The sequence below is a fragment of the Euprymna scolopes genome, chromosome 45 (assembly GCF_053919585.1).
Source record: "Euprymna scolopes isolate OS-2025 chromosome 45, ASM5391958v1, whole genome shotgun sequence".
NCBI lineage: Eukaryota > Metazoa > Mollusca > Cephalopoda > Sepiida > Sepiolidae > Euprymna > Euprymna scolopes.
The window spans coordinates 24,157,113-24,174,355 of NC_136526.1; the positions used below are offsets into that span (position 1 = coordinate 24,157,113).

The following is a 17,243-nucleotide window of genomic DNA, read 5'->3' on the forward strand; positions in this document are numbered from 1 at the left end:
AATAATAACCTCTCAAATAATGCTAGACGATACTAACCTCTCAAATAATGCTAGACTATACTAACCTCTAAAATAATGCTGGACAATACTACCCTCTCAAATAACGCTAGACAATACTACCCTCTCAAATAACGCTAGACAATACTTACCTCTCTAATAACGCTAGACAATACTTACCTCTCAAATAATGCTAGACAATACTAGCCTCTCAAATAATGCTAGACAATACTAACCTCTCAAATAATGCTAGACAATACTAGCCTCTCAAGCAACGCTAAACAATACTAGCCTCTCAAATGATGCTAGACAATACTAACCTCTGAAATAACGCTAGACAATACTAACCTCTCAAATAACGCTAGACAATACTAACCTCTCAAACAACGCTACACAATACTAGCCTCTCAAATAATGCAAGGCAATGCTAGCCTCTCAAATAATGCTAGACAATACTAACCTCTCAAATAATGCTTGACAATACTAACCTCTAAAACAACGCTAGACAATACTAACCTCTCAAACAATGCTAGACAATACTAGCCTCTCAAATAATGCTAGACAATACTAGCATCTCAAACAACGCTAGACAATACTAGCCTCTCAAATAACGCTAGATAATACTGACCTCTCAAATAATGCTAGACAATACTAGCCTCTCAAATAATGCTAGACAATACTAACCTCTCAAATAATGCTTGACAATACTAACCTCTAAAATAACGCAAGACAATACTAACCTCTCTAATAATGCTAGACAATACTAACCCCTCAAACAACGCTAAACAATACTAGCCTCTCAAATAACCCTAGAAAATACTAGCCTCTCAAATAACGCTAGACAATACTAACCTCTCAAATAACGCTAGACAATACTAACCTCTCAAATAACGCTAGACAATACTAGCCTTTCAAATAACGCTAGAAAATACTAGCCTCTCAAATAATGCTAGACAATACTAACCTCTCAAATAATGCTAGGCAATACTAGCCTCTCAAATAATGCCAGACAATACTAACCTCTCAAATAATGCTAGACAATACTAGCCTCTCAAATAACGCTGGATAATACTAACCTCTCAAATACCGCTAAATAATACTAGCCTCTCAAATACCGCTAGACAATACTTACCTCTCAAATAATGCAAGACAATACTAGCCTCTAAAATAACGCTGGATAATTCTAACCTCCCAAACAATGCTAGACAATACTAACCTCTCAAATAATGCTAGACAATACTAGCCTCTCAAATAATGCTAGACAATAATAACCTGTCAAATAATGCTAGACGATACTAACCTCTCAAATAATGCTAGGCAATACTAACCTCTCAAATAATGCTAGACAATACTAACCTCTCAAATAATGCAAGACAATACTAACCTCTCAAATAATGCTAGACTATACTAACCTCTCAAATAATGCTAGACTATACTAACCTCTAAAATAATGCTGGACAATACTACCCTCTCAAATAACGCTAGACAATACTACCCTCTCAAAAACCGCTAGACAATACTTACCTCTCAAATAACGCTAGACAATACTTACCTCTCAAATAATGCTAGACAATACTAGCCTCTCAAATAATGCCAGACAATACTAACCTCTCAAATAATGCTAGACAATATTTCCTCTCAAATAATGCTAGACAATACTAACCTCTCAAATGATGCTAGACAATACTAACCTCTGAAATAACGCTACACAATACTAACTTCTCAAATAATGCTAGACAATACTTACCTCTCAAATAATGCTAGACAATACAAACCTCTCAAATAATGCTAGAAAATACTAGCCTCTCAAGCAACGCTAAACAATACTAGCCTCTCAAATAACGCTAGACAATACTAGCCTCTAAAATAACGCTAGACAATACTAACCTCTCAAATAACGCTAGACAATACTAACCTCTCAAACAACGCAACACAATACTAGCCTCTCAAATAATGCAAGGCAATGCTAGCCTCTCAAATAATGCTAGACAATACTAACCTCTCAAATAATGCTTGACAATACTTACCTCTAAAATAACGCTAGACAATACTAACCTCTCAAACAATGCTAGACAATATTAGCCTCTCAAATAATACTAGACAATACTTGCATCTCAAACCACGCTAGACAATACTAGCCTATCAAATAACGCTAGAAAATACTAGCCTCTCAAATAATGCTAGACAATACTAGCCTCTCAAATAACGCTAGAAAATACTAGCCTCTCAAATAACGCTAGAAAATACTAGCCTCTCAAATAACGCTAGACAATACTAGCCTCTCAAATAACGCTAGACAATACTAACCTCTCAAATAACGCTAGACAATACTAATCTCTCAAATAACGCTAGAAAATACTAGCCTCTCTAATAACGCTAGACAATACTAGCCTTTCAAATAATGCTAGAAAATACTAGCCTCTCAAATAATGCCACACAATACTAACCTCTCAAATAAATGCTAGAAATACTAGCCTCTCAAATAATGCTAGACAATAATAACCTCTCAAATAATGCTAGACAATACTAGCCTCTCAAATACCGCTAGACAATACTAACCTCTCAAATAATGGTAGACAATACTAGCGTCTAAAATAACGCTGGATAATACTAACCTCTCAAACGAAGCTAGACAATACTAGCCTCTCAAATACCGCTAGACAATACTAACCTCTCAAATAATGCTAGACATTACTAGCGTCTAAAATAACGCTGGATAATACTAACCTCTCAAACGAAGCTAGACAATACTAGCCTCTCAAATACCGCTAGACAATACTAACCTCTCAAATAATGCTAGACATTACTAGCGTCTAAAATAACGCTGGATAATACTAACCTCTCAAACGAAGCTAGACAATACTAGCCTCTCAAATAACGCTAGACAATACCAGCCACTCAAATAATGCTAGACAATACTAACCTCTCAAAAAATGCTAGACAATACTAACCTCTCAAATAATGCTAGGCAATACAAGCCTTTCAAATAATGCCAGACAATACTTACCTCTCAAATAATGCTAGACAATACTAGCCTCTCAAATAACGCTAGATAATACTAACCTCTCAAATAACGCTAGACAATACTAACCTCTCAAACAACGCTACACAATACTAGCCTCTCAAATAATGACAGGGAAATGCTAGCCTCTCAAATAATGCTAGACAATACTAACCTCTCAAATAATGCTTGACAATACTAACCTCTAAAATAACGCAAGACAATACTAACCTCTCAAACAATGCTAGACAATACTAGCCTCTCAAATAATGCTAGACAATACTAACCTCTCAAATAATGCTAGGCAATACTAGCCTCTCAAATAATGCCAGACAATACTAACCTCTCAAATAATGCTAGACAATACTAGCCTCTCAAATAACGCTGGATAATACTAACCTCTCAAATACCGCTAAATAATACTAGCCTCTCAAATACCGCTAGACAATACTTACCTCTCAAAGAATGCTAGACAATACTAGCCTCTAAAATAACGCTGGATAATTCTAACCTCTCAAACAATGCTAGACAATACTAACCTCTCAAATAATGCTAGACAATACTAACCTCTCAAATAATGCTAGACAATACTAGCCTCTAAAATAACGCTGGATAATTCTAACCTCTCAAACAATGCTAGACAATACTAACCTCTCAAATAACGCTAGACAATACTAACCTCTCAAATAATGCTAGACAATACTAGCCTCTCAAATAATGCTAGACAATACTAACCTCTCAAATAATGCTAGACGATACTAACCTCTCAAATAATGCTAGGCAATACTAACCTCTCAAATAATGCTAGACAATACTAACCTCTCAAATAATGCTAGACAATACTAACCTCTCAAATAATGCTAGACTATACTAACCTCTAAAATAATGCTGGACAATACTACCCTCTCAAATAACGCTAGACAATACTACCCTCTCAAATAACGCTAGACAATACTACCCTCTCAAATAACGCTAGACAATACTTACCTCTCAAATAATGCTAGACAATACTAGCCTCTCAAATAATGCTAGACAATACTAGCCTCTCAAGCAACGCTGAACAATACTAGCCTCTCAAATAACGCTACACAATACTAGCCTCTAAAATAACGCTAGACAATACTAACCTCTACAATAATGCTAGACAATACTAGCCTCTCAAGCAACGCTAAACAATACTAGCCTCTCAAATAACGCTACACAATACTAGCCTCTAAAATAACGCTAGACAATACTAACCTCTCAAATAACGCTAGACAATACTAACCTCTCAAACAACGCTACACAATACTAGCCTCTCAAATAATGCAAGGCAATGCTAGCCTCTCAAATAATGCTAGACAATGCTAACCTCTCAAATAATGCTTGACAATACTAGCCTCTCAAATAATGCTAGACAATACTTGCATCTCAAACAACGCTAGACAATACTAGCCTCTCAAATAACGCTAGAAAATACAAGCCTCTCAAATAACGCTAGAAAATACTAGCCTCTCAAATAACGCTAGACAATACTAGCCTCTCAAATAACGCTAGAAAATACTAGCCTCTCAAATAACGCTAGACAATACTAGCCTCTCAAATAACGCTAGACAATACTAACCTCTCAAATAACGCTAGACAATACTAATCTCACAAATAACGCTAGAAAATACTAGCCTCTCAAATAATGCTAGAAAATACTAGCCTCTCAAATAAGGCCAGACAATACTAACCTCTCAAATAAATGCTAGACAATACTAGCCTCTCAAATAACGCTGGATAATACTAACCTCTATAATACCGCTAGACAATAATAACCTCTCAAATACCGCTAGACAATACTAACCTCTCAAATAATGCTAGACTATACTAACCTCTAAAATAATGCTAGACAATACTAACCTCTCAAATAATGCTTGACAATACTAACCTCTCAAATAATGCTAGACTATACTAACCTCTAAAATAATGCTAGACAATACTAACCTCTCAAATAATGCTAGACAATACTAACCTCTCAAATAATGCTAGACAATATTTCCTCTCAAATAATGCTAGACAATACAAACCTCTCAAATAATGCTAGACAATACAAACCTCTCAAACAACGCTACACAATACTAACTTCTCAAATAATGCTAGACAATACTAGCCTCTCAAATAATGAAAGACAATACTAGCCTCTCAAACAACGCTAGACAATACTAACCTCTCAAATAATGCTAGACAATACCAGCCACTCAAATAATGCTAGACAATACTAGCCACTCGAATAATGCTAGACAATAATAATCTCTCAAATAATGCTAGACAATACTTAGCCTCTCAAATAACGCTTGATAATACTAACCTCTTAAATAAAGCTAGACAATACTGGCCTCCTAAATAACGCTTGATAATACTAACCTCTCAAATAATGCTAGACAATACTAGCCTCTCAAATAACGCTAGACAATACAAGCCTCTCAAATAATGCTAGACAATACTTACCTCTCAAATAATGCTAGACAATACTAACCTCTCAAATAATGCTAGACAATACTAGCCTCTCAAATAATGCTAGACAATACTAACCTCTCAAATAATGCTAGACAATACTACCCTCTCAAATAACGCTAGACAATACAAGCCTCTCAAATAATGCTAGACAATATTAGCCTCTCCAACAATGCTAGACAATACTAACCTCTCAAATAATGCTAGACAATACTAACCTCTCAAATAATGCTAGACAATACTAGCCTCTCAGATAATGCTAGACAATACAAGCCTCTCAAATAACGCTAGACAATACTAATCTCTCAAATAATGCTAGACAATACTGGCCTCTCAAATAATGCTAGACAATATTAACCTCTCAAATAACGCTAGACAATACTAACCTCTCAAATAACGCTAGACAATACTAACCTTTCAAATAATGCTAGACAATACTAACCTCTCAAATAACGTTAGACAATACTAACCTTTCAAATAATGCTAGACAATACTAACCTCTCAAATAACGCTAGACAATACTAACCTCTCAAATAACGCTAGACAATACTAACCTTTCAAATAATGCTAGACAATACTAACCTCTCAAATAACGCTAGACAATACTAACCTTTCAAATAATGCTAGACAATACTAACCTCTCAAATAACGCTAGACAATACTAACCTTTCAAATAATGCTAGACAATACGTACCTTTCAAATAATGCTTGATTTACTAGCTTCTCGAACGCAAAAAGAAATCAATCAAATCACAATCAAATCCATTATATGACGACGATTATAAAAAAGTCTGATTCGAATCACATTTCAATCTTTCATTTCTCAACGCTTTCAGTTTGTAAAGTTCAACGTGAATCGTTTAATATTTTCATTTCTCAACACTTCCAATGTTCAAAACTTTCGTCTCAGTCGCATCGAATTTATATTGTATGCCGAAATAGCTTGTAATTTATTTTCATGTCGAAATAGCTTGCAATTAAAATTTTTGGCAGCATCCGTACGACATTCGAAATTCCGACCTGTTCAATTCGTTTCCAATAACTCGACTTCCCTGCCCTCTTGACTTTAGTGTTTTTTGGGACGGAGCTTTAGTGATATGCAAACATGAAACTACCGATCAAATTAAAGTTGATGAATAAGAACTATTTTTTATAAAGGAAAACATAAGTAAGCCAATGTATAGCTTGAATGAAAACTAAAGCAAATAAGCTTGACATAAAATAAGAGTTATTCTTCTTGCTTTGTTTTTCTTTTCAGGTGATTATATAAGAATATGTACATATTAATAGAGTCAGAACAAGTTAATTATTTCTTAAATAGATTGCAACACATTACGCTAATTGCAAATAACAAAATAACAGAAGCTTGCTTTATCAGCTTAAATGCTATTTACGTTCAATATTTGATATCCTACCAACATTTTAAAGATGAGATATTATAGAACATGTCTCGTTAATGATGAGCATTTTAAATGACATACCTTTTGGAACTGGATTTCCAGCCTGAACGGATGCATCATCTGGTAAATGACAAGAAAAAAGAAAACATTTTACAAATATAAAATAAAAAAATAAAACGTCACCTATAGAAAGGTGAAAGGATAGCCGGAATTCAGTATTAAATGAATATATTCTTAGAGCATCTTTAAATCTGGTTTATTTTACTCTAAACTGAACAAAGAAGATTGTGGGTTTAGATGTCAAGTTTGTTGGAGAGAAAAGAAGGACGACTTTTTTAATACGGTAATCGGCAAGAATTAAATTTGTACATAAAAATGCCGATTTATTTGGTCAGAAATATATTAATGTTTCAGTAGCCAGTGTCACAGGAACATTAAGATTGAATGCTCGTGCAGCATTGATTAATAAGTGTTGTGCCATTTTAGAAAGGATTTTACAACAGTGATTCTTTAGTGGCGTTTGAGAGGTTTTGGTTTCAAAGGAAACTCAACCGATGCAATTTGTTTTCTCCCAAGACTACGTTCAGCAAGTGTTTTCGATCGCAATGAAAATAAAATTCTAAGTGCAGACGGTCTACATCCAAGCACTCTCTCCATTTATCACTGATTTGCTTACTAGATTTATTAACCTTTCACTCCAAACTGTGACATTCATGAAGACAGGCGAATAACAACTATTAAAGAAGGATAACACTTAACTTCAACCCTGTTTCACTCACTTCTGTCGTCTGTAAAATCTTTTAGAATATTCTCAAGTCTACTATGATGCCTTATCTTCTGATCATATATTTTTGCATGGTCGTTACGATAGGTGTGCTCCTCGCTTCTTTTAAATGTTTTTTTTTTTTTTAACAATCGCATCAATTTCTGAAGTCCAACTTGGCTTCATATGGCAAATAGCAACTATTTGTTCTATATTCAAAATAAGTGACAATCAACTAAAATCTAGTCTTACTTCTGTCGTCTGCAAAGTCTTTTCAAATTAATCACGATGTCTCATATATGAACTCTCAAGTTCAACATGGATTTGTACTGAAGAGATCCTGATTAACAAATCTGAATACAAAGGAGTGGATCACAAAAAATCATTGTCTTCCTTGAATTCACCGTTGATTCAACTCCGGGTCTATTATGGCTTTCAACCACATGCGGTGTGATGAATTGGCGCCTTCCTTGCAAACTATACCTTTTGGGTGTAGGTCAATCACTATCTATGTTAGTGGCATCTTTTAAGGTTCGATACTTGGTTCCTTTCTTGGTGTTCTTTTTGTTGATGAGGTGAAAATAATTGTTCTCAGATTGTGACTTTGAAGATCTCTGTAGATAATTCCATCGAGTTTGAAAACGATCAAACTTATGCTATTTATCTCAATATTAACAAATGCAATTATATTCAAGTCGGTCTTCATCCAACATGCCACTGTTTACAAACCTGGCTGATTAATTCAGAGTGAGACAATGCAGACTTCCACTACTTAATGAATTCATACAATAAATAGGGCAGTGTATATAATAACAATAGAGCAATAGTAGTGTGCTCTTTTTAAACTACCACTTATTTACCCTGTGTGATAGCCAATATATGTCTAGTGTGACACATTATGCAATATAACACCCAAGTTTCATCCCCTTATTTTGTTTGAGATATCTAGCATCTGAAGTTGATTCAGAAACAAGCTCTACATTATACTCTATGAAACATTTTTAGTTGTATCTGAGACAATTTCGGCTAAATTGTCAGAGGGCATCTATTTTGGTTCAGACCACTACCCTGTAATCACTGAAAATTCCCTACATCTGGCCAAGATGGTCGATCAGCTGGTGATTCTCTGCCAAGGTGCAAATCGTTGGCCATCTTTCTAAATTTTGTTTTGCTTTTTAAAGCTTCACCTATGACAATCCAAGATTATTATGGTCCCTAAGTTTGTCATTGAGCCCATCCACCTACACTCAGGCTTTGTTTGTTCAGTCCAGTTTTGTCTCCATTGATCAAGTGTATGAGTTCTCAGACTAATTCGCATTTACGATGTGGGATGGTTGGTTAAAGACTACATGCAATACTGCATCGTTAACATCAAATGACATGTTTGTTGTATTTGCAAAGCTACAATAACTTCTGGCATGCTTGGTAATCATGTTTTTCACTCTTTCCAGAGAGATCCACCAGGCTTTTCAACATGGTGATGAACGAAATTCTCTCATTCAGCATGCTTCATCTCTGCATTCAGAAGATCGTTGACTTACACTGATGATCTCAGGTTTTCTTCTGTGTCTCCAGATGGTACACAAGATTGGTGCAGTAAAGGCAACTCTCATAGTGGTGGTGGCAGGAATAATGATTAACCCGAATGAGCCAACCAGTCCACTACCAACATGAACATTACTAGCACTAACATCAAGACTTGTTTTACCTTCTTGTTGGCAAAGATGATGAATGACTGTGATTTAATGCAACAATAAGGTAAAACAAGTCTTCATGTTAGTGCTAGTAATGTTCATGTTGGTAGTGGATTGGTTGGCTCATTCGGGTCACTGATTGTTTTGAGTTTCTCACGATTAAATACAATTAGAAAAGAATTCAAGACTTTACCCACCATCAGTTTATGATGAGTTGGGAATTATGAGTTAAGGTTCATAATGAGTTGGAAAGGGTTAGGGGCAGTTTATGATGAGTCGGGAAAGCTGCATTTGGCTGAAGTTACAGTAGTATCTTGAGTTCCTTTCAAAATATCTGCGCCTGCTGATGAAAATGTGTAGCAAAACAAAGCATAAGTACTTGACATTGTGACTCAGGATTCTGACTGGCTGTTCTGTCAGTTTTTCATGTGATAAGACAATGTAGGTATGACAAACTGCTTATCTTCGGCATCAGGAATTTATCGAGACTATTCAAGTCTAACCTAGTTTGTGCTTAATAACTCACTCTGCTATGATAACCACCTATATCCATGACAACACCCTACCTGAGAATTCTACCTTCAAACTCTTCGGCCTTACATTTGCAATATGAACTGGAACAAATACATAGAGGACATTGCAAAGGCTGCTGCAAAGAAAGTGGGTTCCCTCTATCGAGTTAGAAGACTACTCACACCTGAGAGCATCCATTCGCCCATGCATGGAGCATTGTTGCCCCATCTGGGATGGTGCATCTACCACTAGTATCTCCTCCTTGGATAGGGTCCAAAAAAGAATTTTCAATTTAATAGGTCCCACTTAGTCAGTTAAGCTCCAACTCCTGTCCCATCGCCGCAATGTTGCATCCCTGTGCCTGTTCAACAAATATTTTAATGGAATGTGTTCTGATGAACTCATTGCACTTGTGCCCCTCGACGTGCATATCCCGACAAACCCGCTTAACAATAAGATCTCACCTCTTCACTATTGAGGTCCCTAAATGCCAGAAAGCTTCCTATTTTAATAGTTTCTTTCCTCGAACAGCTAGACTTTGGAATTCTCTTCCTGCTACCTGTTTCCTTGACTGTACTAATATGCAGAATTTTAAATGTAGCATAAACCAACATCTTGTTAATCTTTCCTAAGCATGGTCTCAAATAGTAACCCCTTACGTTCAAGTGGCGACATGCCTTGTTAGAGGTGAACGGGATTAAAAAAGAAGAGTGTTACCACATGGATAACTGTCTTGTGTCGGCCAAGCAATGATGGCAACATCGTTTTTTCATCCATTGATGTTCATATTAGATTCTCCATTGACAGGGAACCTGAGCTGGGTTTAGACCATCGTGGGACATGTTAGTTTTATTTTACCAATTGACATGTAACATCGCTCATAACTATTGCTCTCCCATCCAGGATGAGAATAACAATGGTTCACATGTTTGAACGAGTGGTGGTGCCACGCCTTCTCCCACTCAGTAATAGCTGAAAGCTTTTAAAACCAGAATTGTGACCAGTGCTTTTTTTTCATTCTGCTGACACCTTTCATAGCAATCGTTATATCTAGCGACGATTTTCGTTAGCTGTCGGTTATTTTCAGCATTGTAAGTTGCCCAACAGACTTGACGTGCACAACCATCTACATGTTATCTTCATCGTCATTCTATTTTACATCCTCTGTACAGCTTGAGATGAGGAAACAAATTGACTTCCAGCTTAGGGCGTTGTACTTAATAGAGCAGCCACCACACTGCGAGCTACTGATACTAAACCCTTGACTTACTAGATTCGTCTTCACAGAGCGACGACCGCACCACACCACAAGGAAGGGAAGTAGCCTTTTTTTATTCTTATCCGTGTATTTTGTTTGTTTCCAATCCTTGTTTTGGGCCGAGAAATTCTGTCTGGCTGGAATGTATGCTAAATTAATAAATTCAAGTTTAGACTTACCGAGACAGACGATCACTCTAAATATATCTATGACGCTTTTCAGACCACGATAATTATCCACTTTGAAGACGTTCTCCTCTGCACTGGCAATGGTTTTTAATTTTGCAGTTTTAACCGCCTTCCCAACACCGATGGCGATGATTTCAACTTTTTTACTTTTCCACTTAGCAATCTCAGAAAGTATTCTTTTCGAATTAATCGATGACCCATTGGTAATTATAAAAGCAAATTTCTTGACATTCTTCCGGGCAATTCTGAAGAAATTTTTCCGTGCATAAACAAGGGCACTCATTGTGTTAGGGCTAGTGCCATTTTTTAAGAAACTGGGAATGAACTTATTGAAACCGTTTAAAACCTCCGATTTGTATTTGTATTTGTTGAATCCAAAAGCTGTGTTCGTATTTACTTGTGAACCGTAAGTGAGAGCAGCTATGCGGACATTGGTTGGTCTAATTATAAACAGTTTGATGAATTTTTTCAAGGCGTTCATCCCCTTTTTAAAATCATCTTTTTGGGTTCTTCGTGAAGCGTCGATTATGAAGGCGATGTCTAAATTTTTACCTGCGCACCCTAAAAGATACAAAATAAATAAATAAATAAATAAATATATATATATATATATATATATATATATATATATATATATATATATATATATATATATATATATATATATATATGCATATTATGTACATATTATATGAATAATGACTGGAATATCTTATGCGAAATAGTTTTCGATACAAATTATACGTCTTTCAGATGTGTAATCACAAGTTGATTTTACATTATATTATTGAGATTATGGAAATGATATTTCAATAAATGAAAAAAAAAAAAAAACACTCATATGTTCATCAACGTTTCGTCTTTATTTCAAGACTTTGGGACGATTGGTTTGAAAAAATTAAGTACAATATTTAAAAATATTTTGTGTATTTCTGATGTGAAAAGCATGTTTTTGCTCTTTTTCCAAATTCTTTCGAATTATTTCGATGTTTTATTTACCACCGGAGAGAGAGAGAGAGAGAGAGAGAGAGGGGGGGGGAGACAGAAAGATATAACAGATTATTTTATTAGTAGAGTCATTCTTGAAATCGAAAGCTGCAGTTCGTTAATCCGTTTAGAGAAGATTTCTCGTGTAAAAATTTAAGTTACTGCCAGCAGAAACGTAGGGATCTTCTCGTTTTGACGCGGAAAAAAGATAATGCTGGAGAATTCATCAGGATTCACTCGTTTTATAAAACTGTTCTGGTATTTTCATTAATTCGTTCTTATCACACAGGGTTATTTATAGAATCGCCCAAATTTATAGAGGCATACCCAAAAATATTGCAACAATTTTTTGTTATATAGTTTATAAAGTTTATATATAATTTTTTTTATATATAGTTTATAAAGTTATCATATGATGTCATTTTCAGACAGTCTCTCGACTGTCTCAGAATTTTTGGCTTCTGTATAATACATGTGACAAGAACTTGTTTTCTTTCAGTTGAACAAAGTGAGCATTTCTCGCTTTCGGAGGCGAATTTTTTGTACAAACAAGATGTTTTTTTATTCAACTCAATATCTTAGGACCTTACTTTACTAATTATCTTTGAAATAGACACAGAAAACTAATATTTATCTTTTAAAGAATTTTTATAATGCATTTATTCAACTTCAAAATTAGCTTTGAGGATTCAAAGAAAATAATAACTGTCTCGCGAAAATAAGTATACATGGTAATATTGTAAAACAGTAATCTGAGTAGTGTATCGAGGGTGAAACTGTTTTATACATTCTATAATGAAATACATAATTGAGAGAGTAATTTTGTTCGGATTAAATATAACAATTTTTAAATGTGTATGAAATATAATCATTATTTCCGTAGAACATGATTTAGAATGTTTTGTAAATGGTAAGTGCGAAAGATTTGTTGAAGAAGGTTTGAGTTAGTTTCAAATAGAAATTGTATAATCAGGCAAAATCGAAATCACTGGGGAGTGGAAATGCTTGCAACCATCTTTGTACGAATACATATTTAAAAGAGATATTTTGTTCGAATGAAATCTAATCAGTTTTAACCGAGGATGTAATTACGTATGGTTTTGCTGTAGAAAGTGCTGTGACTACTTTTTGTGATGAGTGTTTGGTTATTTTCCCATTAGTAAAATAAAAATCGTTTCATACATGAGAAGATTATTTCCTTTAACCTATTCATTATAAACTTTAATGTATTCATTATATACTTTAACTTATTCATTATATACTTTAACCTATGCATTATATACTTAAATTTATTCATTATATACTTTAACCTATTCATTATATACTTAAATTTATTCATTATATACTTAAATTTATTCATTATATACATTAACTTATTCAATATATACTTTAACTTATACATTATATACTTTAATTTATTTATTATATACTTTAATTAATTTATTATATACTTTAATCTATTCATTATATACTTTACTGTGTTCATTATATACTTTAATTTATTCATTATATACTTTAATTTATTCATTGTATACTTTCACTTATTCATTATATACTTTAACTTATTAATTATATACTTTAATTGATTCATTATATACTTTAATTGATTCATTATATACTTTACTGTGTTCATTATATACTTTAATTTATCCATTATATACTTTAATTTATTCATTGTATACTTTCACTTATTCATTATATACTTTAACTTATTAATTATATACTTTAATTGATTCATTATATACTTTAATTGATTCATTATATACTTTAATTTATTCATTATATACTTTAATTTATTCATTATATACTTTAATTTATTCATTATATACTTCAATTTATTATATACTTTAACCTATTCATTATATACTTTAACCTATTCATTATATACTTTAATTTATTCATTATATACTTTAATTTATTCAATATATACTTTAATTTATTCATTACATACTTTAACATATTCATTATACACTTTAATTTATTAATTATATGCTTTAACGTATTCATTATATACTTTGATTTATTCATTGTATACTTTTACTTATTCATTATATACTTTAACTTATACACTATATACTTTAACGTATATATTATATATTTTATTTTATTCATTATATACTTTAACTTATTCATTATATACTTTAATTTTTTAATTAAATACTTTAACCTGTTCATTATATACTTTAACTTATGCATTATATACTATAAGTTATTCCTTATATACTTTAATTTATTCATTATGTACTTTAATTTATTCATTATGTACTTTAATTTATTCATTATATACTTTAATTTATTCATTATATACTTTAATTTATTCATTATATACTTTAATTTATCCATTATATACTTTAACCTAGTTATTATATGCTTTAATTTATTCATAATATACTTTAATTTATTCATTATATGCTTTAGCTTATTCAATATATACTTTAATTTATCCGTTATATACTTTAATTTATTCATTATATACTTTAATTTATTCATTATATACTTCAATTTATTATATACTTTAACCTATTCATTATATACTTTAACCTATTCATTATATACTTTAACCTATTCATTATATACTTTAATTTATTCATTATATACTTTAATTTATCCATTATATACTTTAATTTATTCATTATATACTTCAATTTATTATATACTTTAACCTATTCATTATATACTTTAACCTATTCATTATATACTTTAACCTATTAATTATATACTTTAATTTATTCATTATATACTTTAATTTAATAATTATATACTTTAATTTATTCATTATATACTTCAATTTATTATATACTTTAACCTATTCATTATATACTTTAACCTATTCATTATATACTTTAACCTATTCATTATATACTTTAACCTATTCATTATATACTTTAACCTATTCATTATATACTTTAACCTATTCATTATATACTTTAATTTATTCAATATATACTTTAATTTATTCATTACATACTTTAACATATTCATTATATACTTTAACATATTCATTATACACTTTAATTTATTAATTATATGCTTTAACGTATTCATTATATATTTTAATTTATTCATTATATACTTTAATTTATTTATTATATACTTTAATATATTCATTATATACTTATTTTTATTCATTATATACTTTAATTTATTCATTATATACTTTAATTTATTCATTATATACTTTTATTTATTCATTATATACTTTAATTTATTCATTATATACTATAATTTATTCATATATACTTTAATTTATTCATATACACTTTAATTATTCATTATATACTTTAATTTATTCATTATACACTTAAATTTATCCAGTATATACTTTAACCTTGTGATTATATACTTTAATTTATTCATTATATACTTTAACTTAGTCATTATATACTTTAATTGAATTATTATATACTTTAATTTATTCATTATATACTTTAACCTATTCATTATATACTTTAATCTATTCATTATATACTTTAACTTATTTATTATATAGTTTAATTTATTCATTATATACTTTAATTTATTCATTATATACATAAACTTATTCAATATATACTTTAACTTATTTATTATATAGTTTAATTTATTAATTATATACTTTATTTTATTCATTATATACTTTAATTTATTCATTATATACTTTAATTTATTCATTATATACTTTAACCTATTCATTATATACTTTAATTTATTAACTATGTACATTAACCTGTTCATTATATACTTTAACCTATTCCTTATATATTTTAACCTATTCCTTATATACTTTAACTTATTCATTATATAATTTAATTCATTCATTATATACTTTAATTTATTCATTATATACTTTGATTTATTCATTGTATACTTTTACTTATTCATTATATACTTTAACTTATACACTATATACTTTAACGTATATATTATATATTTTATTTTATTCATTATATACTTTTACTTATTCATTATATACTTTAATTTTTTAATTAAACACTTTAACCTGTTCATTATATACTTTAACTTATACATTATATACTATAAGTTATTCCTTATATACTTTAATTTATTCATTATGTACTTTAATTTATTCATTATATACTTTAATTTATTCATTATATACTTTAATTTATTCATTATATACTTTAATTTATTCATTATATACTTTAATTTATTCATTATATACTTTAATTTATTCATTATATACTTTAATTTATTCATTATATACTCTAATTTATTTATTATATACTTTAATTTATCCATTATATACTTTAGCCTAATAATTATATGCTTTAATTTATTCATAATATACTTTAATTTATTCATAATATACTTTAACCTATTCATTATATACTTTAACCTATTCATTATATACTTTAACCTATTCATTATATACTTTAATTTATTTATTATATACTTTAATTTATTCATTACATACTTTAACATATTCATTATATACTTTAACATATTCATTATACACTTTAATTTATTAATTATATGCTTTAACGTATTCATTATATACTTTAATTTATTCATTATATACTTTAATTTATTTATTATATACTTTAATATATTAATTATATACTTATTTTTATTCATTATATACTTTAATTTATTCATTATATACTTTAATTTATTCATTATATACTTTAATTTATTCATTATATACTATAATTTATTCATATATACTTTAATTTATTCATATACACTTTAATTATTCATTATATACTTTAATTTATTCATTATACACTTAAATTTATCCAGTATATACTTTAACCTTGTTATTATATACTTTAATTTATTCATTATATACTTTAACTTAGTCATTATATACTTTAATTGAATTATTATATACTTTAATTTATTCATTATATACTTTAACCTATTCATTATATACTTTAATCTATTCATTATATACTTTAACTTATTTATTATATAGTTTAATTTATTCATTATATACTTTAATTTATTCATTATATACATTAACT

General features: G+C 30.4%; 1 protein-coding gene across 4 annotated transcripts in view; it reads right to left on the minus strand.

Moving 5' to 3' along the window:
* The window catches only part of LOC145269291 (uncharacterized), a 200,957-nt gene that overhangs the window by 99,424 nt on the left and 84,290 nt on the right, over positions 1-17,243 (minus strand). For all 4 annotated transcript variants that reach the window (XM_080124976.1, XM_080124979.1, XM_080124978.1 and 1 more), the window contains exons 10-11: positions 11,284-11,853; positions 6,958-6,996 (exon numbers count right to left, since the gene is read on the minus strand). In XM_080124976.1, the coding sequence (XP_079981102.1) occupies positions 6,958-6,996; positions 11,284-11,853 (609 nt within the window). The remainder of the gene's footprint in view (positions 1-6,957; positions 6,997-11,283; positions 11,854-17,243) is intronic.